This window comes from Polyodon spathula, chromosome 23, assembly GCF_017654505.1.
Source record: "Polyodon spathula isolate WHYD16114869_AA chromosome 23, ASM1765450v1, whole genome shotgun sequence".
Taxonomy (NCBI): domain Eukaryota; kingdom Metazoa; phylum Chordata; class Actinopteri; order Acipenseriformes; family Polyodontidae; genus Polyodon; species Polyodon spathula.
This window is the reverse complement of record NC_054556.1, coordinates 13,493,642-13,517,493: the sequence shown is the minus strand read 5'-3', so window position 1 is coordinate 13,517,493 and position 23,852 is coordinate 13,493,642. Positions and strand designations below refer to the sequence as shown.

General features: G+C 43.3%; 1 protein-coding gene across 1 annotated transcript in view; it reads right to left on the bottom strand.

Moving 5' to 3' along the window:
• LOC121298466 (deoxyribonuclease gamma-like) overlaps positions 1-13,129 on the bottom strand; it is a 42,236-nt gene extending 29,107 nt beyond the window's left edge. Inside the window, exons 1-6 of the mRNA XM_041225591.1 lie at positions 12,582-13,129; positions 12,209-12,297; positions 11,545-11,637; positions 10,511-10,623; positions 9,542-9,654; positions 6,238-6,395 (exon numbers count right to left, since the gene is read on the bottom strand). Of these exons, the coding sequence (XP_041081525.1) occupies positions 6,238-6,395; positions 9,542-9,654; positions 10,511-10,623; positions 11,545-11,637; positions 12,209-12,297; positions 12,582-12,713 (698 nt within the window). The 5' untranslated portion in view covers positions 12,714-13,129. The remainder of the gene's footprint in view (positions 1-6,237; positions 6,396-9,541; positions 9,655-10,510; positions 10,624-11,544; positions 11,638-12,208; positions 12,298-12,581) is intronic.
• Positions 13,130-23,852: the final 10,723 nt, after the last annotated feature.

The following is a 23,852-nucleotide window of genomic DNA, read 5'->3' as shown; positions in this document are numbered from 1 at the left end:
TTGATTAAGGGTGTGGTGTGAGGGCTGTGTGTGTACCTGTCATAGGTGCAGTGCGTGGTTTGATTAAGGGTGTGGTGTGAGGGCTGTGTGTGTACCTGTCATAGGTGCAGTGCGTGGTTTGATTAAGGGTGTGGTGTGAGGGCTGTGTGTGTACCTGTCATAGGTGCAGTGCGTGGTTTGATTAAGGGTGTGGTGTGAGGGCTGTGTTTCTACCTGTTGTAGGTGCAGTGGTAGGTGCAGTGTGTGGAGAACTAATCTCCCACACCACCCTCCGACAAACACATGGAACAGGACTCCACGTAACACACCTAAGGCAAAAGTCCACACCAAACTCACGACACAAAGATTGGACAACATCCACGTGGACAAACCTAACTTTAAGGGTGTGGTGTGAAGGGCTGTGTTTCTTCCTGTCGTAGGTGCAGTGTGTGATTAAGGGTGTGGTGTGAGGGCTGTGTGTGTACCTGTCATAGGTGCAGTGCGTGGATTGATTAAGGGTGTGGTGTGAGGGCTGTGTGTGTACCTGTCATAGGTGCAGTGCGTGGTTTGATTAAGGGTGTGGTGTGAGGGCTGTGTGTGTACCTGTCATAGGTGCAGTGCGTGGTTTGATTAAGGGTGTGGTGTGAGGGCTGTGTTTCTACCTGTTGTAGGTGCAGTGTGTGGATTGATTAAGGGTGTGGTGTGAAGGGCTGTGTTTCTTCCTGTCGTAGGTGCAGTGTGTGGATTGATTAAGGGTGTGGTGTGAGGGCTGTGTTTCTACCTGTTGTAGGTGCAGTGTGTGGATTGATTAAGGTGTGGTGTGAGGGCTGTGTTTCTACCTGTCGTAGGTGCAGTGTGTGGATTGATTAAGGTGTGGTGTGAAGGGCTGTGTTTCTTCCTGTTGTAGGTGCAGTGTGTGGATTGATTAAGGGTGTGGTGTGAGGGCTGTGTTTCTACCTGTCATAGGTGCAGTGTGTGGATTGATTAAGGGTGTGGTGTGAAGGGCTGTGTTTCTTCCTGTCATAGGTGCAGTGTGTGGATTGATTAAGGTGTGGTGTGAAGGGCTGTGTTTCTTCCTGTTGTAGGTGCAGTGTGTGGATTGATTAAGGGTGTGGTGTGAGGGCTGTGTTTCTACCTGTCGTAGGTGCAGTGTGTGGATTGATTAAGGGTGTGGTGTGAGGGCTGTGTTTCTACCTGTCGTAGGTGCAGTGTGTGGATTGATTAAGGTGTGGTGTGAGGGCTGTGTTTGTTCCTGTCGTAGGTGCAGTGTGTGGATTGATTAAGGGTGTGGTGTGAAGGGCTGTGTTTCTACCTGTCATAGGTGCAGTGTGTGGATTGATTAAGGTGTGGTGTGAAGGGCTGTGTTTCTTCCTGTCATAGGTGCAGTGTGTGGATTGATTAAGGGTGTGGTGTGAGGGCTGTGTTTCTACCTGTCGTAGGTGCAGTGTGTGGATTGATTAAGGGTGTGGTGTGAGGGCTGTGTTTGTACCTGTCGTAGGTGCAGTGTGTGGATTGATTAAGGTGTGGTGTGAGGGCTGTGTTTCTACCTGTCGTAGGTGCAGTGCGTGGATTGATTAAGGGTGTGGTGTGAAGGGCTGTGTTTCTACCTGTTGTAGGTGCAGTGTGTGGATTGATTAAGGGTGTGGTGTGAGGGCTGTGTTTCTACCTGTCATAGGTGCAGTGTGTGGATTGATTAAGGGTGTGGTGTGAGGGCTGTGTTTCTACCTGTCATAGGTGCAGTGTGTGGTTTGATTAAGGGTGTGGTGTGAGGGCTGTGTGTGTACCTGTCATAGGTGCAGTGCGTGGTTTGATTAAGGGTGTGGTGTGAGGGCTGTGTTTCTACCTGTCATAGGTGCAGTGTGTGGTTTGATTAAGGGTGTGGTGTGAGGGCTGTGTTTCTACCTGTCATAGGTGCAGTGCGTGGTTTTGATTAAGGGTGTGGTGTGAGGGCTGTGTTTCTACCTGTCATAGGTGCAGTGCGTGGTTTGATTAAGGGTGTGGTGTGAGGGCTGTGTGTGTACCTGTCGTAGGTGCAGTGTGTGGATTGATTAAGGGTGTGGTGTGAGGGCTGTGTTTCTTCCTGTTGTAGGTGCAGTGTGTGGATTGATTAAGGGTGTGGTGTGAGGGCTGTGTTTCTACCTGTCGTAGGTGCAGTGTGTGGATTGATTAAGGTGTGGTGTGAAGGGCTGTGTTTCTACCTGTCGTAGGTGCAGTGTGTGGATTGATTAAGGTGTGGTGTGAAGGGCTGTGTTTCTACCTGTCGTAGGTGCAGTGTGTGGATTGATTAAGGGTGTGGTGTGAGGGCTGTGTTTCTACCTGTTGTAGGTGCAGTGTGTGGATTGATTAAGGGTGTGGTGTGAAGGGCTGTGGTCGTTGATTAATTGATTAAGGTGTGGTGTGAAGGGCTGTGTTTCTTCCTGTCGTAGGTGCAGTGTGTGGATTGATTAAGGGTGTGGTGTGAGGGCTGTGTTTCTACCTGTCGTAGGTGCAGTGCGTGGATTGATTAATGGTGTGGTGTGAAGGGCTGTGTTTCTTCCTGTCGTAGGTGCAGTGTGTGGATTGATTAAGGGTGTGGTGTGAAGGGCTGTGTTTCTTCCTGTCGTAGGTGCAGTGTGTGGATTGATTAAGGGTGTGGTGTGAGGGCTGTGTGTGTACCTGTCGTAGGTGCAGTGTGTGGATTGATTAAGGGTGTGGTGTGAGGGCTGTGTTTCTACCTGTCGTAGGTGCAGTGTGTGGATTGATTAAGGGTGTGGTGTGAGGGCTGTGTTTGTACCTGTCGTAGGTGCAGTGTGTGGATTGATTAAGGGTGTGGTGTGAGGGCTGTGTGTGTACCTGTCGTAGGTGCAGTGCGTGGATTGATTAAGGGTGTGGTGTGAAGGGCTGTGTTTCTACCTGTTGTAGGTGCAGTGTGTGGATTGATTAAGGGTGTGGTGTGAGGGCTGTGTGTGTACCTGTCATAGGTGCAGTGCGTGGTTTGATTAAGGTGTGGTGTGAGGGCTGTGTGTGTACCTGTCATAGGTGCAGTGCGTGGTTTGATTAAGGGTGTGGTGTGAGGGCTGTGTGTGTACCTGTCATAGGTGCAGTGCGTGGTTTGATTAAGGGTGTGGTGTGAGGGCTGTGTGTGTACCTGTCATAGGTGCAGTGCGTGGTTTGATTAAGGGTGTGGTGTGAGGGCTGTGTGTGTACCTGTCATAGGTGCAGTGCGTGGTTTGATTAAGGGTGTGGTGTGAGGGCTGTGTTTCTACCTGTCGTAGGTGCAGTGTGTGGATTGATTAAGGGTGTGGTGTGAGGGCTGTGTTTCTACCTGTCATAGGTGCAGTGTGTGGATTGATTAAGGGTGTGGTGTGAGGGCTGTGTGTGTACCTGTCATAGGTGCAGTGCGTGGTTTGATTAAGGGTGTGGTGTGAGGGCTGTGTGTGTACCTGTCGTAGGTGCAGTGCGTGGTTTGATTAAGGGTGTGGTGTGAGGGCTGTGTTTCTACCTGTCATAGGTGCAGTGTGTGGTTTGATTAAGGGTGTGGTGTGAGGGCTGTGTGTGTACCTGTCATAGGTGCAGTGCGTGGTTTGATTAAGGGTGTGGTGTGAGGGCTGTGTGTGTACCTGTGTAGGTGCAGTGTGTGGTTTGATTAAGGGTGTGGTGTGAGGGCTGTGTGTGTACCTGTCATAGGTGCAGTGCGTGGATTGATTAAGGTGTGGTGTGAGGGCTGTGTTTCTACCTGTCATAGGTGCAGTGTGTGGATTGATTAAGGTGTGGTGTGAAGGGCTGTGTTTCTACCTGTCGTAGGTGCAGTGTGTGGATTGATTAAGGGTGTGGTGTGAGGGCTGTGTTTGTACCTGTCATAGGTGCAGTGCGTGGATTGATTAAGGGTGTGGTGTGAAGGGCTGTGTTTCTACCTGTTGTAGGTGCAGTGTGTGGATTGATTAAGGTGTGGTGTGAAGGGCTGTGTTTCTACCTGTTGTAGGTGCAGTGTGTGGATTGATTAAGGGTGTGGTGTGAAGGGCTGTGTTTCTTCCTGTCGTAGGTGCAGTGTGTGGATTGATTAAGGGTGTGGTGTGAAGGGCTGTGTTTCTACCTGTTGTAGGTGCAGTGTGTGGATTGATTAAGGGTGTGGTGTGAGGGCTGTGTTTCTACCTGTTGTAGGTGCAGTGTGTGGATTGATTAAGGGTGTGGTGTGAAGGGCTGTGTTTCTTCCTGTTGTAGGTGCAGTGTGTGGATTGATTAAGGGTGTGGTGTGAGGGCTGTGTGAGTACCTGTCGTAGGTGCAGTGCGTGGATTGATTAAGGTGTGGTGTGAAGGGCTGTGTTTCTACCTGTTGTAGGTGCAGTGTGTGGATTGATTAAGGTGTGGTGTGAAGGGCTGTGTTTCTACCTGTCGTAGGTGCAGTACGTAGATTGATTAAGGGTGTGGTGTGAAGGGCTGTGTATCTACCTGTCGTAGGTGCAGTGCGTGGTTTGATTAAGGGTGTGGTGTGAGGGCTGTGTGTGTACCTGTCATAGGTGCAGTGTGTGGATTGATTAAGGGTGTGGTGTGAGGGCTGTGTTTCTACCTGTCGTAGGTGCAGTGTGTGGATTGATTAAGGGTGTGGTGTGAAGGGCTGTGTTTCTACCTGTCGTAGGTGCAGTGTGTGGATTGATTAAGGGTGTGGTGTGAGGGCTGTGTTTCTACCTGTCGTAGGTGCAGTGCGTGGATTGATTAAGGGTGTGGTGTGAGGGCTGTGTGTGTACCTGTCATAGGTGCAGTGCGTGGTTTGATTAAGGGTGTGGTGTGAGGGCTGTGTGTGTACCTGTCATAGGTGCAGTGCGTGGTTTGATTAAGGGTGTGGTGTGAGGGCTGTGTGTGTACCTGTCATAGGTGCAGTGCGTGGTTTGATTAAGGGTGTGGTGTGAGGGCTGTGTTTCTACCTGTCATAGGTGCAGTGTGTGGATTGATTAAGGTGTGGTGTGAGGGCTGTGTGTGTACCTGTCATAGGTGCAGTGCGTGGATTGATTAAGGGTGTGGTGTGAGGGCTGTGTGGGTTCTTCCTGTTGTAGGTGCAGTGTGTGGATTGATTAAGGGTGTGGTGTGAGGGCTGTGTTTCTACCTGTCATAGGTGCAGTGTGTGGATTGATTAAGGGTGTGGTGTGAGGGCTGTGTTTCTACCTGTCGTAGGTGCAGTGTGGATTGATTAAGGTGTGGTGTGAAGGGCTGTGTTTCTACCTGTTGTAGGTGCAGTGTGTGGGTTGATTAAGGGTGTGGTGTGAGGGCTGTGTGTGTACCTGTCATAGGTGCAGTGCGTGGTTTGATTAAGGGTGTGGTGTGAGGGCTGTGTTTCTACCTGTCGTAGGTGCAGTGTGTGGATTGATTAAGGTGTGGTGTGAGGGCTGTGTTTCTACCTGTTGTAGGTGCAGTGTGTGGATTGATTAAGGGTGTGGTGTGAGGGCTGTGTGTGTACCTGTCGTAGGTGCAGTGCGTGGATTGATTAAGGGTGTGGTGTGAGGGCTGTGTTTCTACCTGTTGTAGGTGCAGTGTGTGGATTGATTAAGGGTGTGGTGTGAAGGGCTGTGTTTCTACCTGTTGTAGGTGCAGTGTGTGGATTGATTAAGGTGTGGTGTGAGGGCTGTGTTTCTACCTGTCGTAGGTGCAGTGCGTGGATTGATTAAGGGTGTGGTGTGAGGGCTGTGTGTGTACCTGTCGTAGGTGCAGTGCGTGGATTGATTAAGGGTGTGGTGTGAGGGCTGTGTTTCTACCTGTCATAGGTGCAGTGTGTGGTTTGATTAAGGGTGTGGTGTGAAGGGCTGTGTTTCTACCTGTTGTAGGTGCAGTGTGTGGATTGATTAATGTGTGGTGTGAAGGGCTGTGTTTCTTCCTGTCGTAGGTGCAGTGTGTGGATTGATTAAGGGTGTGGTGTGAGGGCTGTGTTTCTACCTGTTGTAGGTGCAGTGTGTGGATTGATTAAGGGTGTGGTGTGAGGGCTGTGTTTCTACCTGTCATAGGTGCAGTGTGTGGATTGATTAAGGGTGTGGTGTGAGGGCTGTGTTTCTACCTGTCGTAGGTGCAGTGCGTGTATTGATTAAGGGTGTGGTGTGAGGGCTGTGTGTGTACCTGTCATAGGTGCAGTGCGTGGTTTGATTAAGGGTGTGGTGTGAGGGCTGTGTGTGTACCTGTCATAGGTGCAGTGCGTGGTTTGATTAAGGGTGTGGTGTGAGGGCTGTGTTTCTACCTGTTGTAGGTGCAGTGTGTGGATTGATTAAGGTGTGGTGTGAAGGGCTTTGTTTCTACCTGTCATAGGCGCAGTGTGTGGATTCTCTCACTGAAGTGTCACTCTGATCGCTGATGAGCCACTCGAAGCTCTGGTCTCTTCTGATACGAATGTTTTTCCAGTGTTTTTTAGGTACATAGCCGCAGGCAGCATTGAAATCCCCCAAGAAAATGAAATTCTGGAACAGAAAACAAGCCAATCAGAATCATTTAACACTATCTTTACCAGCCTGGTATTAACCAATCACATTAGTCTGTATGTTATATGAGTTCTACAGTTTTACATGTATACAATATGTTTGCAGCTTTCTCAAGCTTTTCCCATGATTACCCTATAGATTGACCAGGGTTACAATGTTTACTAATATATTTTCCCATACCTCTCTATTCTTTACATTGCTTCACTGTGCTTTATTCTTTGTGTGCTGTTTTTACTGGGAAACTTTTATAAAGGATAAAACAGTATTGAACAGTTTCCTCCAAACAGTATTAAAAGCTACTTGGTCTCATATACTATTATTAGCACAGGCTGGTTCTCATATACTATTATTAGCACAGGATATTTTTTGGTAACACTAGTTTTATAATCTATAATAAAAGGTGTAATAAAGAATGTTTATATAGTTATTAATATTAGTGAGTGAAATACAATATTTACTATTCTGTAAGTTTTTTGCAGTGCACTAGTGATCATTGGCCGAAAACACATATATATATATATATAGAGTGAATTTCTCACGTTATTTTCGTCGTACCTTTCGGGCAAATTGGGTTTACATGTAGTTTTGAGATACATTCTCCTTTAAATTCAAGGACCCAAGTGATATTCAAACTTGGAGCATTTAGCTTGTGCTGAAGAACCGAGCTTCTTAAATTGGGTCTCCATGAAGTGTTTAGCTTGTGCTGAAGAACCGAGCTTCTTAAACTGGGTCTGCATGACGTGTTTAGCTTTTGTGGAAGAACCAAGCTTCTTAAACTGGGTCTCCATGACGTGTTTAGCTTGTGCTGAAGAACCGAGCTTCTTAAACTGGGTCTCCATGACGTGTTTAGCTTGTGCTGAAGAACCAAGCTTCTTAAACTGGGTCTCCGTGGAGTGTTTAGCTTATGCGGAAGAACCAAGCTTCTTAAACTGGGTCTCCATGTTTTTAGCTTGTGCTGAAGAACCAAGTTTCTTAAACTGGGTCTCCATGGAGTGTTTAGCTTATGAGGAAGAACCAAGCTTCTTAAACTGGGTCTCCATGACGTGTTTAGCTTGTGCTGAAGAACCAAGCTTCTTAAACTGGGTCTCCATGGAGTGTTTAGCTTGTGCGGAAGAACCAAGCTTCTTAAACTGGGTCTCACTGACGTGTTTAGCTAGTGCTGAAGAACCGAGCTTCTTAAACTGGGTCTCATTGACGTGTTTAGCTAGTGCTGAAGAACCGAGCTTCTTAAACTGGGTCTCCATGACGTGTTTAGCTTGTGCTGAAGAACCAAGCTTCTTAAACTGGGTCTCCATGACGTGTTTAGCTTGTGCTGAAGAACCGAGCTTCTTAAACTGGGTCTCCATGACGTGTTTAGCTTGTGCTGAAGAACCGAGCTTCTTAAACTGGGTCTCCATGGAGTGTTTAGCTTGTGCTGAAGAACCGAGCTTCTTAAACTGGGTCTCCATGACGTGTTTAGCTTGTGCGGAAGAACCGAGCTTCTTAAACTGGGTCTCCATGACGTGTTTAGCTTGTGCTGAAGAACCAAGCTTCTTAAACTGGGTCTCCATGACGTGTTTAGCTTGTGCTGAAGAACCAAGCTTCTTAAACTGGGTCTCCATGACGTGTTTAGCTTGTGCTGAAGAACCGAGCTTCTTAAACTGGGTCTCCATGACGTGTTTAGCTTGTGCTGAAGAACCGAGCTTCTTAAACTGGGTCTCCATGACGTGTTTAGCTTGTGCTGAAGAACCGAGCTTCTTAAACTGGGTCTCCATGACGTGTTTAGCTTATGCTGAAGAACCAAGCTTCTTAAACTGGGTCTCCATGACGTGTTTAGCTTGTGCTGAAGAACCGAGCTTCTTAAACTGGGTCTCCATGACGTGTTTAGCTTGTGCTGAAGAACCAAGCTTCTTAAACTGGGTCTCCATGATGTGTTTAGCTTGTGCTGAAGAACCGAGCTTCTTAAACTGGGTCTCCATGGAGTGTTTAGCTTGTGCTGAAGAACCAAGCTTCTTAAACTGGGTCTCCATGACGTGTTTAGCTTGTGCGGAAGAACCGAGCTTCTTAAACTGGGTCTCCATGACGTGTTTAGCTTGTACTGAAGAACCAAGCTTCTTAAACTGGGTCTCACTGACGTGTTTAGCTAGTGCTGAAGAACCGAGCTTCTTAAACTGGGACTCCATGACGTGTTTAGCTTATGCGGAAGAACCAAGCTTCTTAAACTGGGTCTCCATGACGTGTTTAGCTAGTGCTGAAGAACCGAGCTTCTTAAACTGGGTCTCCATGACGTGTTTAGCTTATGCTGAAGAACCAAGCTTCTTAAACTGGGTCTCCATGATGTGTTTAGCTTGTGCGGAAGTACCACACGTGCAGCCTGACTTATCTGGCCACCAAAAAAATATAAATATAATAAAAAATAACAATAACAAAAATGAAAACAACACAAAAAATGAAACATCATTCGAAGTCATAAAACATATTTGGAAAATTTTTAACTTGAGTAGAGTATTTCGTGTAACTAAAAAATCCTCAGTGGAAAGCACGTTTAGGACCGATATCAAAATTTTCAAAAGTTGATAATGGTGTATATATATATATATTATATATATATATATATATATATAGTATATATATATATATATATATATATATATATGTACCCTCTTTTCTTTGATATACCAATCTCGGCAATTAGCCAGACTGACGAAGGTCCAGCTCTCAGTTGTTAATTAAAAATTGCTTGGGACGGCCTTTAGTTATAGTAGAAAGTTATGGGAGGTTACGTCACAAATAGGAACATATTGTATGGCTTTCGAACTTGTTGTCATGCAAATAGAAATGTATTTTTGGGTGAATTTGCGCAGCTTTTATAGTGTCAAGGTAATTTACCACACCATGTTTCTGTCACGCTCTTCCTACAGAGTGAAGAAGGTGTATGGAATGTGCTGCTACATCATTCTCACCACAATAGAGAGAAAATCTGGAATTTATAAACTACATTGAAGAACGGTCATGTATCTATTTAAAGTGCTGCCATGGTGGCCATACACCCCTATTGACATTGTTTGCATTATTAATGACTCTGGCTGTTAATTGATCTGCATTTTTCAGAAATATTCACCAAAGAAAACCAAAACATATCTGACCTTAGATTTCCACCTCTGTTTCACATCCATGTAAACGTCATAGAGTTCGTCTATTTCTCGCACAGAGTTCTCAGGGGTTGTGTGCAGGGGGATTATTGTGAATTCTTGTATAGCTTTGAAAGAAAGAAAAAAATAAATCTGAGAAATATGCACAGCTTCCCTGAACCCCTAGAGGGAGCTCTGTGGTCACTACTCGTGTGCAGAGCATCCCTGAACCCCTAGAGGGAGCTCTGTGGTCACTACTCGTGTGCAGAGCATCCCTGAACCCCTAGAGGGAGCTCGTGGTCACATCTCTCATCTGTGAAAACTTTCTGATAAGGATTATCCTCCAGCAGATCTCTGCAGCTTTTCTGCATGTAATGAGAGATGTAACACACAACATTATACAGAACATTAACAAACAGCTACAGCATGTCAGTGATGGGGAAGCACTTAAAATCGAGGGGAAAGTTCACGATCTGGAACTATATTAGATAAAACAAGCTGGCTTTGTCACAGTTCAAAATATCCAGAGGCTTAATGAATTAAACTGAATGCCTCCACTGGTTTTCCTATGCAGGCTTCCTGGATTCTGTTGCATGAGATAGCACAGGCCTGCAGCACAACCGGCACTAACAAGTTCCCCTTCAGTAACCCTCCATCAAACACACTGTGATTACATTGGAACTACTTTGTAATTACAATGTATTTAATATGAAGTAACCATTCCGGTAACACTTTACAATAATTCCCTCTAACCGCACTCTGTGTGTGGTTATATAGTTATTAAATAGCACTGTTTTGTAATTAAACATGTAGCTCTATTGTGACTGTACAGCATCTGTGTAGTTATGCTATTGCAGTGTAGTTAGCTAGACAATGCAAGTGTTATCACATTTCTACAATCAGTCATGCTGACCAATGTTATGGGGCATTGAAAGCTATGGCTATGAATGCAAATAATACGAGACAATAAAAAGAAGACTGTACCTGTTTTTGGAGATTTGAACCAGACTACAAAGGGTTCTCTGGAAAAGACATCCTCGTCTCCTCTTTGCTGGTCTGGGTACTGATACAACGCATTCACTGACACGAGCTTGTGCCTTGAACAACAAAAAGAGGAGTCAGACTGACACGACAAAGAGGAGGAGTTAGACTGACACGACAAAGAGGAGGAGTCAGACTGACACAACATAAAGAGGAGGAGTCAGACTGACACAACATAAAGAGGAGGAGTCAGACTGACACAACATAAAGAGGAGGAGTCAGACTGACATGGCATAAAGAGGAGGAGTCAGACTGACATGGCATAAAGAGGAGGAGTCAGACTGACATGACATAAAGAGGAGGAGTCAGACTGACACAACATAAAGAGGAGGAGTCAGACTGACACAACATAAAGAGGAGGAGTCAGACTGACATGGCATAAAGAGGAGGAGTCAGACTGACATGACATAAAGAGGAGGAGTCAGACTGACACTGCATAAAGACGAGGAGTCAGACTGACATGGCATAAAGAGGAGGAGTCAGACTGACATGGCATAAAGAGGAGGAGTCAGACTGACACAACATAAAGAGGAGGAGTCAGACTGACATGTCCCTCAGAACCCTGGCCTTTTTCAGTCCATTCAATTGCAGGGCTTGATTTCAACCAGTTTCCTGCTTATTAACTGGACCACCTTGAACACCATTTCAATTGAGAACTACAACTCCTGAAGTGATTAGGTACCAGGATATGGCAGCTACTTTTCATCTACAGTGAGGAAAATCTGTGTATCAAGAAATTAACAAGAAAAACATCTTCACCCCAAAGACAAGCAGAGCCACAATACTATTGCTTGTGCTCATTGTGTATCTATGGGTTTAAACGTGGGCTAGCTCTCTTTTGTTATTAATATTGTCAGATCCAGTGTCATTAAACTGGCACAGTTCTGTGGTATTGAACAGCTGCAGTGATAATGAAGAGAGTGCTTGCTCTTCTATGTAAGCCTTTTAATGAAAGATACTTTCAGAATGCACAATACCTGTAGATAAATGCATATTGTTCTTTGTATGTCTTTCTTCCCAGTCTGTCACTGATGGTGAAGCCATACTCCTCTTTTTTGCTGTTAAACTGACTGCAGAAAAAACAACAAAATCATTCCAATAACCCCAGTGATGACACACTCACACTGTGAATAGCAAGGGTTCAATCAGGGTCCAGTCATTAACCCCAGTGATGACACACTCACACTGTGAATAGCAAGGGTTCAATCAGGGTCCAGTCATTAACCCCAGTGATGACACACTCACACTGTGAATAGCAAGGGTTCAATCAGGGTCCAGTCATTAACCCCAGTGATGACACACTCACACTGTGAAGAGCAGGGGTTCAGTCAGGGGCTCTAATTAGTTCTAATCAGGGGCTATTATTAGGTTTAGTGCAAAAAAAAAGTTTAATCAGATTTTATTTCAACAGGCGAATCAGACAGAAACAAACGAGTTGCTAACAAATAAAACACAGAGACAGCAGCACTAGTGAGGGTATTTCCGGCTAATAATGTTTACACCATCTCCGCTTGAAATGATTTAAAACCATTCAATTGAGCGATAGAAAGCTGGCATTTGGGATAGTAGATGGCCAGGAGCCCATGTTAAGCTGGTGAAAGAGAGCAATGTGCTTGGGATGAGAACCCTTGCAATAGTTACCTGTTCAGCTGAGTCATTAGGCGAGGCAAAGCCCTGCTGTGGGAGTCCTTGATTTCCATTATCAGCATGACATCACAGCGAGAAATTATCTGAAAAGACATGCCGTACCAGGCTCACATCGATACCATGACTGGCTTCAACATGTTTTTCCACAGCACTTTTAAGAGTATTTCAAACAAGGAACTTTAGAGCTAATAATTATTAGAAAATTCTGGTATAGACCAGTGAACACTAGGAGTCCTCTACTGGTGCCCAAGCTGTACAGCCCAATACAGTTACATGACTATGCATTCAACATAGGAAACAGGACCTGAACAAACCACCTGAATTCATGCAGATTAAGAAACTGAAGCTTTTATGGAAGTACGCTTACCTTCACAATCACATCCATGATTTCTGGCTTGGCTGCTTTTGCTTCTCCAAAAGATCTGATGTTGAAGGAGCAGATTTTAAGGGCTGAAGCCCCAGTAAAAGTGAAGACCAGCAGAATGGAGTGGAGCAGCATGCTGGAGCACTGTATGTGAGAGCTGAGGCTCACAGTTCTACCCTAGTTGCTTAATATGTTGTGTAAATTGCTACAGATCCCCTTCCTGACTGTAGATTCCTGTTTATCAAGTTTAAGGAAAACAATAAATCGCTTAAGGCGTGGGAAGCAGTTTCCAGTTCCTATCGCATGAAAATGCACTACACTGTATGTTAAACCTTGGGAAGGTCAATCAAAGACATAAATTAATTCTCTGGCACAGCTCTAAATACAAAATTAGAGCCATAGGTAACACCGTACACCTGTTGTACTGAGCAAGGGAGGAGGCTTACAAAATCATAGAGCAACATACCTCAGAGTCTAAAAACTCTAAAGGACTGTATTCTTTAAAGGACTGTATTCTTTTACACTGTCATGTAAACCAAACAGGCTATAGCTCAATCCCCACCCCCACTCCAAAACGAACCAAAAATAGCTCAGGCTTGCTATAATGTTTCTTTCAGCAGGTTATACAGTATCTGCGTTGTTTTGCTGCGCACCAGACTGAGAGCTAAGAACTCTCTCTGTCAAAACTGCGGCTCGAGCAGGGGGGCGCGGCCACCAGACTGCGTGTTCTGTGATTGGTTGTTTATGTTCCCTACTGTTAAGCACACTGGACTTGCAGGCGAAAGGAGAGGACGGCCAATAATAATGTCGGGTTCGTAACTTTAATGTCGGGTTCGTGGTTCGTTGGAAATAACCGTAAAAAATGTTATTGCAGGCACTTGATGATTTTAAGTTTATTGAGACTCGTAGGCCCCCTAACCCGGTAGAGTACAGGGGAGGCTGCCCAAATACCTGGTTTATCGATTTGCCCCTTTACTTTTTTTGCCAGTAGACACAACTATTTCTGTTATGGTTTTGCCTGTAAAAAGGAAAAATAAAAAAACACATGAATTCATTCAGAAGACGCAATTCTCTGACTGACTTTAAAAAAAAAAAAAACATTTGCAACTTGATTTTTAAGTTGATTGAGACCGTAGGCGCCTAACCCGTAGAGTAGAGGGGAGGCTATACCGGTATAAATTTTGCCCCTTTACTTTTTTTGCTCAGTAGACACAACTATTTTGTTATGGTTTTGCCTGTAAAAGAAAAAAAAAACATGAAAGTCATTCAGAAGACGCAATAAGTCTGACATCGATTTAAAAAAAAAAAAAAACATAACATAACAAAAAAAAAAAAAAAAAAAAAAACGGCGAACACTGGTTTGACCCAAGTCCGAGCTGCACTGTTTACCGTGGACGTCAGCATGTTTGCAACAAGATGCTGGGCAGTTATGGAGACTATTAATCAAATATGTATTAAATAATATAGGCTAGGTAGTTGTAAGTTTAGTTAAGTCATTAACAGGGTTAAGTTCAGCAGCAACTCAAAATAAAACTTTGTTACTGTTATTAAGCACGAGTAATAATCTGAAGCAGTGGTATTTCAAAATAACAAACTCATGGTTTCACTTTAGTGACTTACGCTAGAATGCTTTTATTATTAAAAATGTGTCGTTCTTTATTAAAATGTATTTTCAGATTTCATATTAAGCTTCTTGTGCTCATTCAATCAAACCAAGTAGGAATTTGCTTGCACCATTTAAAACGTTATTATTATTATTATTATTATTATTATTATTATTATTATTATTATCTCTATAACACGCACGTCTGTAAACTTGACTAGTTATTTTATTTTTTCTGTTAGGTTTCAGGCGGACTCTAAAAAGTCCCTTGGGTCAACACTGTCAATACCTTTTAGAATTTTGAATGCTTGAATCAGGTCGCTGCGTAGTCTTCTTTGTTCAAGACTGAATAGATTCAATTCTTAAAGCCTGTCTGCATATGACATGCCTTTTAAACCCGGAATAATTCTGGTTGCTCTTCTTTGCACTCTTTCTAGACCAGCAATATCCTTTTTGTAGCGAGGTGACAAAAACTGAACACTATATTCTAGATGAGATATTACTAAATTAAAGTTTTAGCATTATTTCCCTATATTTAAATTCAACACTTTTCACTATGCAGTGCCTATAGAAAGTCTACACCCCCTTTCACCTTTTGTTGCCTTATAGTCTGCAATTAAAATGCATTAAAATAGTTTTTTTTTCATTGATCTACACATCCTACCCAACAACTTCCAAGTGAAAAACGTTATTCTAGTAATTTGTAGAAAATTAAAAAAAAAATAAAAACTGAAATAGCTTGGTTGTATAAATGTACACTCCTCTTGTAATAGCAATCCTAAATTAGCTCAGGTGTAACCAGTCGCCTTCAAAATCACACACCAAGTTAAGTGGCCTCCACTTGTGTTAAATTATAGTAATTCTCATGATTTCAGGATACATTCAGCAGTTCCTGTAGGTTCAAAAGAACTCCGGGACAAAGTTGTTGAAAGGCACAGCTCAAGGGATGTGTATAAAAAAATATCAAAGGCCATGAATATTCCTTGGAGCACAGTCAAGAAGATTATTAAGAAGTGGAAGGTGTATGGCACCACCAAGACCCTGCCTAGATCAGACCGTCCCTCCAAACTGGATGACCGAGTAAGAAGGAGACTGATCAGACAGGCTACCAAAAGACCAATGGCAACTTTGCAAGAGCTACAGGCTTGTATGTGGCAAAAAGTTTTGTGGTCTAATGAAACTGAAATGGAACCTTTGGGCCTAAATGCAAAGCGTTATGTTTGGCGCAAACACAACATAGCGTATCACCCAAAGAACACCATCCGGGATGACCTTCGTATGCACAGTCCAGTACATGTTGTGAACCAACGAGACTGTTGCATGATCTTGGTTAGTGGTTTGTAAATAACTTCTTTCATTTCTTTGAGTACTATTGGGAGGATCTCATCCGGCCCAGGGGATTTGTTTATTTTAAGAGCTCGTAGTCCCTTTAACACTTCTGCCTCAGTTATGCTCAAGTTATTTAAAACTGGATAGGAACAGGGTGACATGTGGGGTGTGTTATCCGTATCCTCCTTTGTAAAAACTTGTGAAAAGTAATCATTTAATATATTTTCTAATTAGATCTCTTCATCTATGATTTTGGCATTTGTATCTCTTAGACATTTAAGCTCCTCTTTGAATGTTCTCTTGCTGTTATAATATTGGAAACACTTTTTGGAATTGGTTTTAGCCCCCTTGGCAATGTTCATTTCTATCTCTCTCTTGGCCTTTCTAACTTCCTATGAACTGGATGGTTGCAGGGTGTGACGTCAGACCAGAAATCCAAACACACTCAAGTACTGATGGGTGAAACTGAGACGCAGTGGTACTCAGCTTATTATTAATGAAGGAAAATAAAAGGTTTTAACAAAAGCAATACTCTAGAAACAAAAGGGCACAACAAAACAGAACACAAAACACTAAACAAGTATATTCGAATTAGAGCAATTGTTTTCTGTTGATTTAGACTGTCTCATCTCGCCTCTGACAGACTCCTCTCCCCCAAGTGCAGCCAAATGGCAGATCTTTTATAATTTGTGACCGAGGGACTAACCAACTATCAATTATTATATTATCCCTCAGTCACGTATTCTCACAAGGTTTTTAAAATAATTATAAATACAAAACAATACTATGGCGGACGGCGTGTAGCTTGCCTGGCCAAACAATACATAAAATACAAAATAATAATAAACAAAGGGGCGGGACACTCCGCCACACTTCCTTTTTGACTTGCGTTTGCAGTTCCGAGTACTCTTTCTGTGTACTTTGTTTTTGAACCCTTTTAAACGCTCTGTAAAGTGCATTTTTTCGCTGAATATTTTTTTTAATTGCTCTATTAAACCATTTTAGCCATTTTCTTTTAAATTTAGATTTGCCTACTATGTAATTATTTTGTACCTTTAATACTACATTTTAAAAAAAAACAGTCATAATTTGTCTGCTGCTACACATGCTCTGCAACACATGCACTGCAACACACGCACTGTAACAAACACTGCAACACACGCACTGCAACACACTAACACATGCATTGCAACACACACTGTAACACATGTACTGTACTGCAACACACCCACTGCAACACACACATTGTAACACACCCACTGCAACACACGCATTGTAACACACCCACTGCAACACATGCACGGTAACACACCCACTGCAACACATGCACGGTAACACACCCATTGCAACACACACTGTAACACACCCACTGTAACACACGCACTGTAACACACCCATTGCAACATATACACTGTAACACACCCACTGCAACACACCTGGAAGAAATCTGTAATACAATTTTTTTTATTATTCTGCATATTCTGCATATTCCCTCCAGTGCAGTTTGCAGCTTGTTCAGAATACCATCACTAGAATTCTGACTAAAACCATGAAAAGTGAACACATTACCTACCCATTTTGGTCTCTTTACACTGGCTCCCTGTGCAATATAGAATTGATTTTAAGATTTTGCTGTTAACTTAAAAGGCCCTGAATGGATTAGCACCTAGTTATTTGCAGGAGTTACTGACCCTGTATCTTCCAAACCGCACTCTGAGATCACAGGATGCAGGGCTGCTGGTTATTCCTAGGGTCAACAAAAGCAACACAGGTGGGAGGGCTTTTTGTTGTAGAGCGCTGAAATTATGGAATTATTCGTTTGTCAGGGAAGCTGGGACTGTTACAGTTTTCAAGTCAAGCCAAAAAACGCACTTTTATAAAATGGCTTTCTTATCTTAGTGGGTTTTAATGTAACTTTAACATTGCTGCTTTTGTATTATGTGTATACTGTTATTTAAATCTGTTATTTAAATGGTCTGGCTGTGGCAGTTGTATATGTGACATGCTGTACAAATGTATTGTGGTTTGTTCTTTTTTTCTGCTATGTACTGTACAGTGCTTTACGATATTTTTGTATAAAAAGCGCTATATAAATGCAATAAATATATAATATAAATGAAGTTTACAAAATAGATATTCCCATTATTTTTAATTTAATTTCCGTTTGGCTTCTGCTCGCTGGTGGGAGAGCCGTCTCGCTGTACGCTAGTAGTTTCCATAACAGCGAATTATGCTTCCATTCATTTTTCTTTGATCTCGTTAACATGCATTTTGATTAACGAGTTCCCCTTATTTAGTCATTGAGACAGGAAGTGATGTACGTGTGACCTGTGACAATTAAGCTTTTTAACGAGAAATGCATTAATTAATACTGACCTCATCCATTAAAAAGACTCAATTTCAAAGCATTAACGGAGGCGTTGATTTAATTAACACCCGACTAGTTTGAAACGCAATACATGTATTCCACGCAAGTTTGCAGTTGGCATTCGCAAACAAACTTTGTTTGCAGGGTGTCGAAAATTGAAAAGCACTTTTAGCTTAAATCATTTGCACATTGACACATACTGACATGAACTTGTGCAAAACCCCTAAAACACGTGCTTGTTCATGGCTTGTGGCATAAAGATAAAAAGAACAGTAAGTAAAATGGCTAAGAAGTAGTTCATTCTGGTGCAGACAAGGTGAATATAAGTTTAATAGTAACTGAGCCATGACAACTTCGGAGCTTTCTGGGCTTAGGGTTACGCACCACCCAGGCGTGCATTTTACAACATTTCTGCTACATGTGTGTTTTACCTGGAAACGATGACAGATTCAACAGAGTTAAATCAACCAGCTTTATTTTTATTCATCCAACCCATGCAGCTGCAGAGCAAGTCAAGGATTCCTCACACAGTCTGGACTGGAGAGACGAGCACACACCAAACGATACACACATGCACACTATACGGTGACACATCACACTTAACCCAGACAGGACAGGACGGTGGTACACATATGGGGAAACAATAACTCAAGGGTTAACGTCCGGAACAGAACAGTCCTTTGGAGCCGATAGGCAAGGGGACACACTGCTTGTATGCTACAATATATTTCATGGGAACCGCACTGCCTGTTGTGGTCTATACCAAATTCTTATTATGTACGGTAACGAAATCATATTTTATGTATTTTTGTATTTATTGTAAATATTATGTATTTAATCACACGCAGATCAATGTGATGTTAAGCATCCAGAGACGATAAATAACAAAAGCAATACAAGTATAAACATTACGGTTAAATGCCAATAAAAAACGCAAACATGTGTTTCTGTTTTTACCTTTGACTCTTAATCACTAAGCTTAACTGTCACGCTACTCGTTTACAACTACAGTGGGGGGGGGGTGGGGGGGGGGGTGGGGGGGGGGAGGAGGGGGGGGGGGGGGGGGGGGGGGGGGGGGGGGGGGGGAGAGGGGTGGAGAGGGGGGGGGGGGGGGTGGGGGACACCACAAGTTCAGGTTGAAGGATCCTCAGATCTAAAATGCTGTAGAACCACCCACACCACCCCATTGATGCCCACTTTTCCAAGCGGACTGTACCTCCAACGTGGTGCTCGCCAACCACCCCCCCACCCACTTGGCAAACCCGGGGGTCAATGCCGCCTGCGCGTGATGTTATTTACTCAAATATGAAGTAGAGCACACATCAGCTCAGTCCTGTACGGGACTATTTACATCACGTGGGTATGTTCGCTCTCTCTGACAAAGTAGAATGTACACATCAGTACTAAACACTGCATTTCTAGTAAGACAGTGGAAATATTTTAAGCAACTAATGTATGTCAAAGAAACAATTAAAGGAAGGTTGGTGCTTCACTTAAACCCGGACATTAGGGCATCGGTCTTGCTGATCCCTGCCACCTGGACATTGATGCCATTTTCCAGACTGTCCCGGTCAAACCCAGACAGGTGGCAATCCTACTGGCAATGCTGCTGCGGTTTTATTTACTAAATAAGTATTGTTACGTTAATGACATTACAGTCACGCTGTTGACAGCTTGTTACAGTAATGACACTTGACACTGTGATTTTAAATAAATATTATAAAAAAATAAATCATTTACAATGACACTGCACAGATTCCAAAACAGTTTTTTATTGGAAATTGTAAAACTTTAAAACACATGATGTCCTGATGAGTAACACAGAGGAGCTGCACTCTCACCTGTTTAAGAAATCAACCAGTGTACAAAGTATGCCTTTCACACACAGACGAGTGCACTGTATGTTTATATGACCCATAAAAAAATTAAATAAAATAACCGTAAAGACACAGCATCCATTATTTTCAAACACGTTACTGACTGTGACTAACTCTGCTGCTCATCAATATAGCATTGCTAAGTACCCACCCCCAGCCTGTGACACCAAATACATCAAGACAACCCATTGAGGAGAGGGGGAATTAAACTGATTTAGTGATCTTATTGTATTTGTTTTTATTTATTTGTTATTTATTTTACCCCTACGTGTACTCCACATGAAATTACCATTTCTGGGACATGCTTTAAACAAGCAAAATTCCCAAATGAAAGGAAACATCAGCTTCAGGCAGTAAGAACATTAAATCACTGAAAAGTATTGACAGTGTCGACCTGAAAAAAGAAACAAGGGCCAGGGGTCACAAATGGAGATTAGATAAAGGGGCATTCAGAACAGAAAATAGGAGGCACTTTTTTATACAGAAAATTGAGGGAGTCTGGAACCAACTCCCCAGTAATGTTGTTGAAGCTGACACCCTGGGATCCTTCAAGAAGCTGCTTGATGAGATTCTGGGATCAATAAGCTACTAAAATTTCTTATATTCTTATGTTCATATGATAAATTCAATGTACTATCGATCACTCCATATGTGAAAGAACATGTTTGGATAGGATTCTTCAGTGTGATGCCAGTTACCATGGTGCTAAACACCACTGGAGCGATGCTTTGCACATAATGTACATTCCTTGCTTCCATTTTTAGTTTCCTCCGGGCCTGCGCATAATAAACCTAACAAACGATTTTCAGACTCTAAGTGTTTTTTTTAAAGAACTGTTTGAACTACTAACCATGTGGCCTTGTTGGAAATTATGCAATCTCTTTTCATGATCACATGATCAGTGGTGTGGCCTAAGGCAGTGGTTTTCAACCTGTGGTACATGTACCTTTACTGGTACGTGGCAGGCTTGCCACTGGTACGCACTGACAGTTTGTTATGACAAGGTAATTCCTCAAAATACAACGGTCCCTGAGACGTACCATCATAATGTATCAATCTGTTTGTACCACTGAATCACAGAGAAATTAGAAATTATTTTGTCGGTGTGTATATAAGAAAATGCACATCACATTTTAATAAACTGAAGTGAGAGAAGAATGGTAACAATTTTATCGAATACAAATGTTTGTAAGTGTCAGAGGTATCTCTTTACACCAGCAGAATATGGAACCCCAGTTTCTTGAAAAAGTGTAAAAAAGTAGCTTAAAATGAACAGCTGCATGTAAGAAATGTAGAACAAGAACAACAAGAACAGCAACAACTAAAAATGCACTTCAGTTGTGTGTGTGTGTCGCACACGTGCCATTAACACAACGCCCTGGAAACTTCAAATAAAGAATTTCATTAAGAAGGGCTGGAATGCAACAAAAAACACAAGAACTAAACAGGCAAGTAAGTGAAAAGGTTACCGAACCAAGCTGAAAAAAGTTATAATTGTGAAGACCAATATACCAACGTTATCTCTCACCAGTCAAATCAGAGTGCTAAATAAAGTTCCCTTTCAATTCGAAGATGGCCACCAAACATCGTTTATAGGATATACGCCTACCTATTGGTAGGTGTCACTGAGCTCTTACAATCAAAGCTGCCGATAGGCCCCCCTTCCCTTGATGACCTCCTCGGCCCCGCCTACTGAGGGAATAAAACTGTCACGCAGGGAAGGATCGACCTCTTTTCGCTTCTCAAGTTGGTATGGTAAGACCATCTGTGTTGCATTGAGCCCTTTTTATTACTAAAAAATGCTGCGTTGAGCTTGCTGCTAGTTCCCTTGCACATCGTACTGAAAGCTGGCTTGCTGCTTTCACAGAATCAGTAGCTGCTAAATCGTAGCCCTTTTTTCTCTCATATACTGCCTTCAGCACCTGCCCGCTTGCGTTGCAGGCTGCTTGTCTTTTCTGTTTGTCGTCTGTGAGTCGACTGCCTGTGCAGTATTTAAAGGAGTGAGTGTGTGTCTTTCACCCCTTTTTACTTGGGACAGAGCTGTTACTCCACAGGGGCTAGGCCTGCCTTGTCCCTGTTGTCGAGTTAATCCAGCAGCTGCCTTCGGGCCGTCGGTCAGGGCCTTGTTGTTTTGATTGTGCTGCGCGTCCCCGTCTAGCTGCAGCGCTGCTGCTTATAGCTCGAACCAGTCGTGTATTTCTCACTGGAGCCAGCCCCGTTGTTGAGTTGAGAAATCTCTTGCTGGCTGCGTTGGCCCACCACCACGTGTGTTGGGCCTCACAATCGAACAGACAGTGTGCTCTCCCCTATCTGTACTGTACTGTATTATTGTATTGTGTATTTTGCTGTATTGTGGTCAATCGCCCGTCACAGCTTCGGCCCTTGTGTCCCCCTGTTGTACGCTACACGTGTGGCTCCGCCCTCACTCCCGGTGCCTCTGAGAGTCACTGTACTGCCCCCTGTTCTCCCTGTGGGAGAACAGGGCGAGCAGGAAGACTTGGCATTATGTTCTGACGAGGACGTGCTTTCCATTGCGGCCTCGTGGGGGGAGTCCGCCTTTCCAGCGGAGAAGGAGATTGAGGTGGAGCCTGAGTTCCCGACCGAAGCGGTCCCTAGTTCTGAGGTGTCTTCGGTTACTAGTGCACCAACGCTGTCAGCGTCAGGGCAACAGCTCCGTTTTTCAGCCACATGATGTGGCTCCTCGGCCTCAGCCCTTCCCTGTCTTCCCAGACTTTGTGGTGGAGGTGCGCTCCTCTTGGGACCTCCCAGCCACAGCACTTAGTCAGTTGAGGCACGGTTCTCAACTGGCCTCATTGGAAGGGGTGGAGAAGGTTCCACCGGTGGGATGTTTGCCCAAGGACCCTAACACTGAGCATGGGAGCTGTAGCATGCTATCAGATCAGGAGTCACTAACACTGAGCATGGGAGCTACAGCATGCTGTCAGATCAGGATTCCACTAACACTGAGCATGAGAGCTGTAGCATGCTGTCAGATCAGGACTCCCCTAACACTGAGCATGGGAGCTGCATCATGCTGTCAGATCAGGATTCCACTAACACTGAACATGGGAACAAGTGAGTACAGACACAACAAACCTGATTGTAAGGGTAGGTCTCAGCTTTACAACAGCAGTTTAAGATTGCACATAGGTACACCTGGTAGTCCCTGCTGGAAACATTGGTACTGGAGATGAAAATGTTGAAAACCACTAGCCTAAGGCATGTTTTCACTAGTGGGCAATGTTACAGTAATGACACTGAAAACTGGGGACATGTTTTGAATTGCCTTTTACTTAAAAAAAATAGAACACATATTTTAAAATAATAATTGAACATTATACCATAATACAACATTTATTTTTTAAAAACAATATTGTCATGTTTTAAATGATTCCATACGATTTTAAGATCTGGAAGTGGGAACACTGCACCCTTACATGTTAATTTGCATACAAAGAATTATGTATATGTGCTGAATGCTAATGAAAACAGCTGAAGACAAAACCTTTTTTAAAAAATATTGAAACACTTTCCTTTCAGGAGGGGCCTCAATTCGCCCCATTTCTGTAGAATGACCCAAATACAATCTCAGTGAAACAATGCAAACACGTGCCGGCTTTCCCTTTAAAGCTGCAAACGTTTAAACTAATCCCCAATACCCTGGACTAGAATACACGTGACCACATACATATCACGTTAAATAAGGAAGGGGCGCGAGTAGAGGTGTCATACCCCTCATATACATGGGAGTAGTCATACTAAAAATAAACTCTTATTATCATATAATAGACGTATACTCAACACGACTCGAGATCTCTGCAGAATAAATTATTTTTTTCTATGGTTAAATATCGTGACTTTCTTCGTATGCATCGGGACGCGGGACAATTGCTAAGGCATTGGGACTGTCCCGACAAAATAGGGACTGTTGGCAGTGTATGAGATTGCACTTTCAAATTTACATATATTAAACTGTACAGTATCACATCCACCCCATTTTATATTCACTGTCACAAAGGAACGTTGTTACTTAGGCGCCCGAGTTTCTGTCGGCAAAGTCAATCGCTCTCGCTGCCCTTTTCCCCCCATCCCTTTAA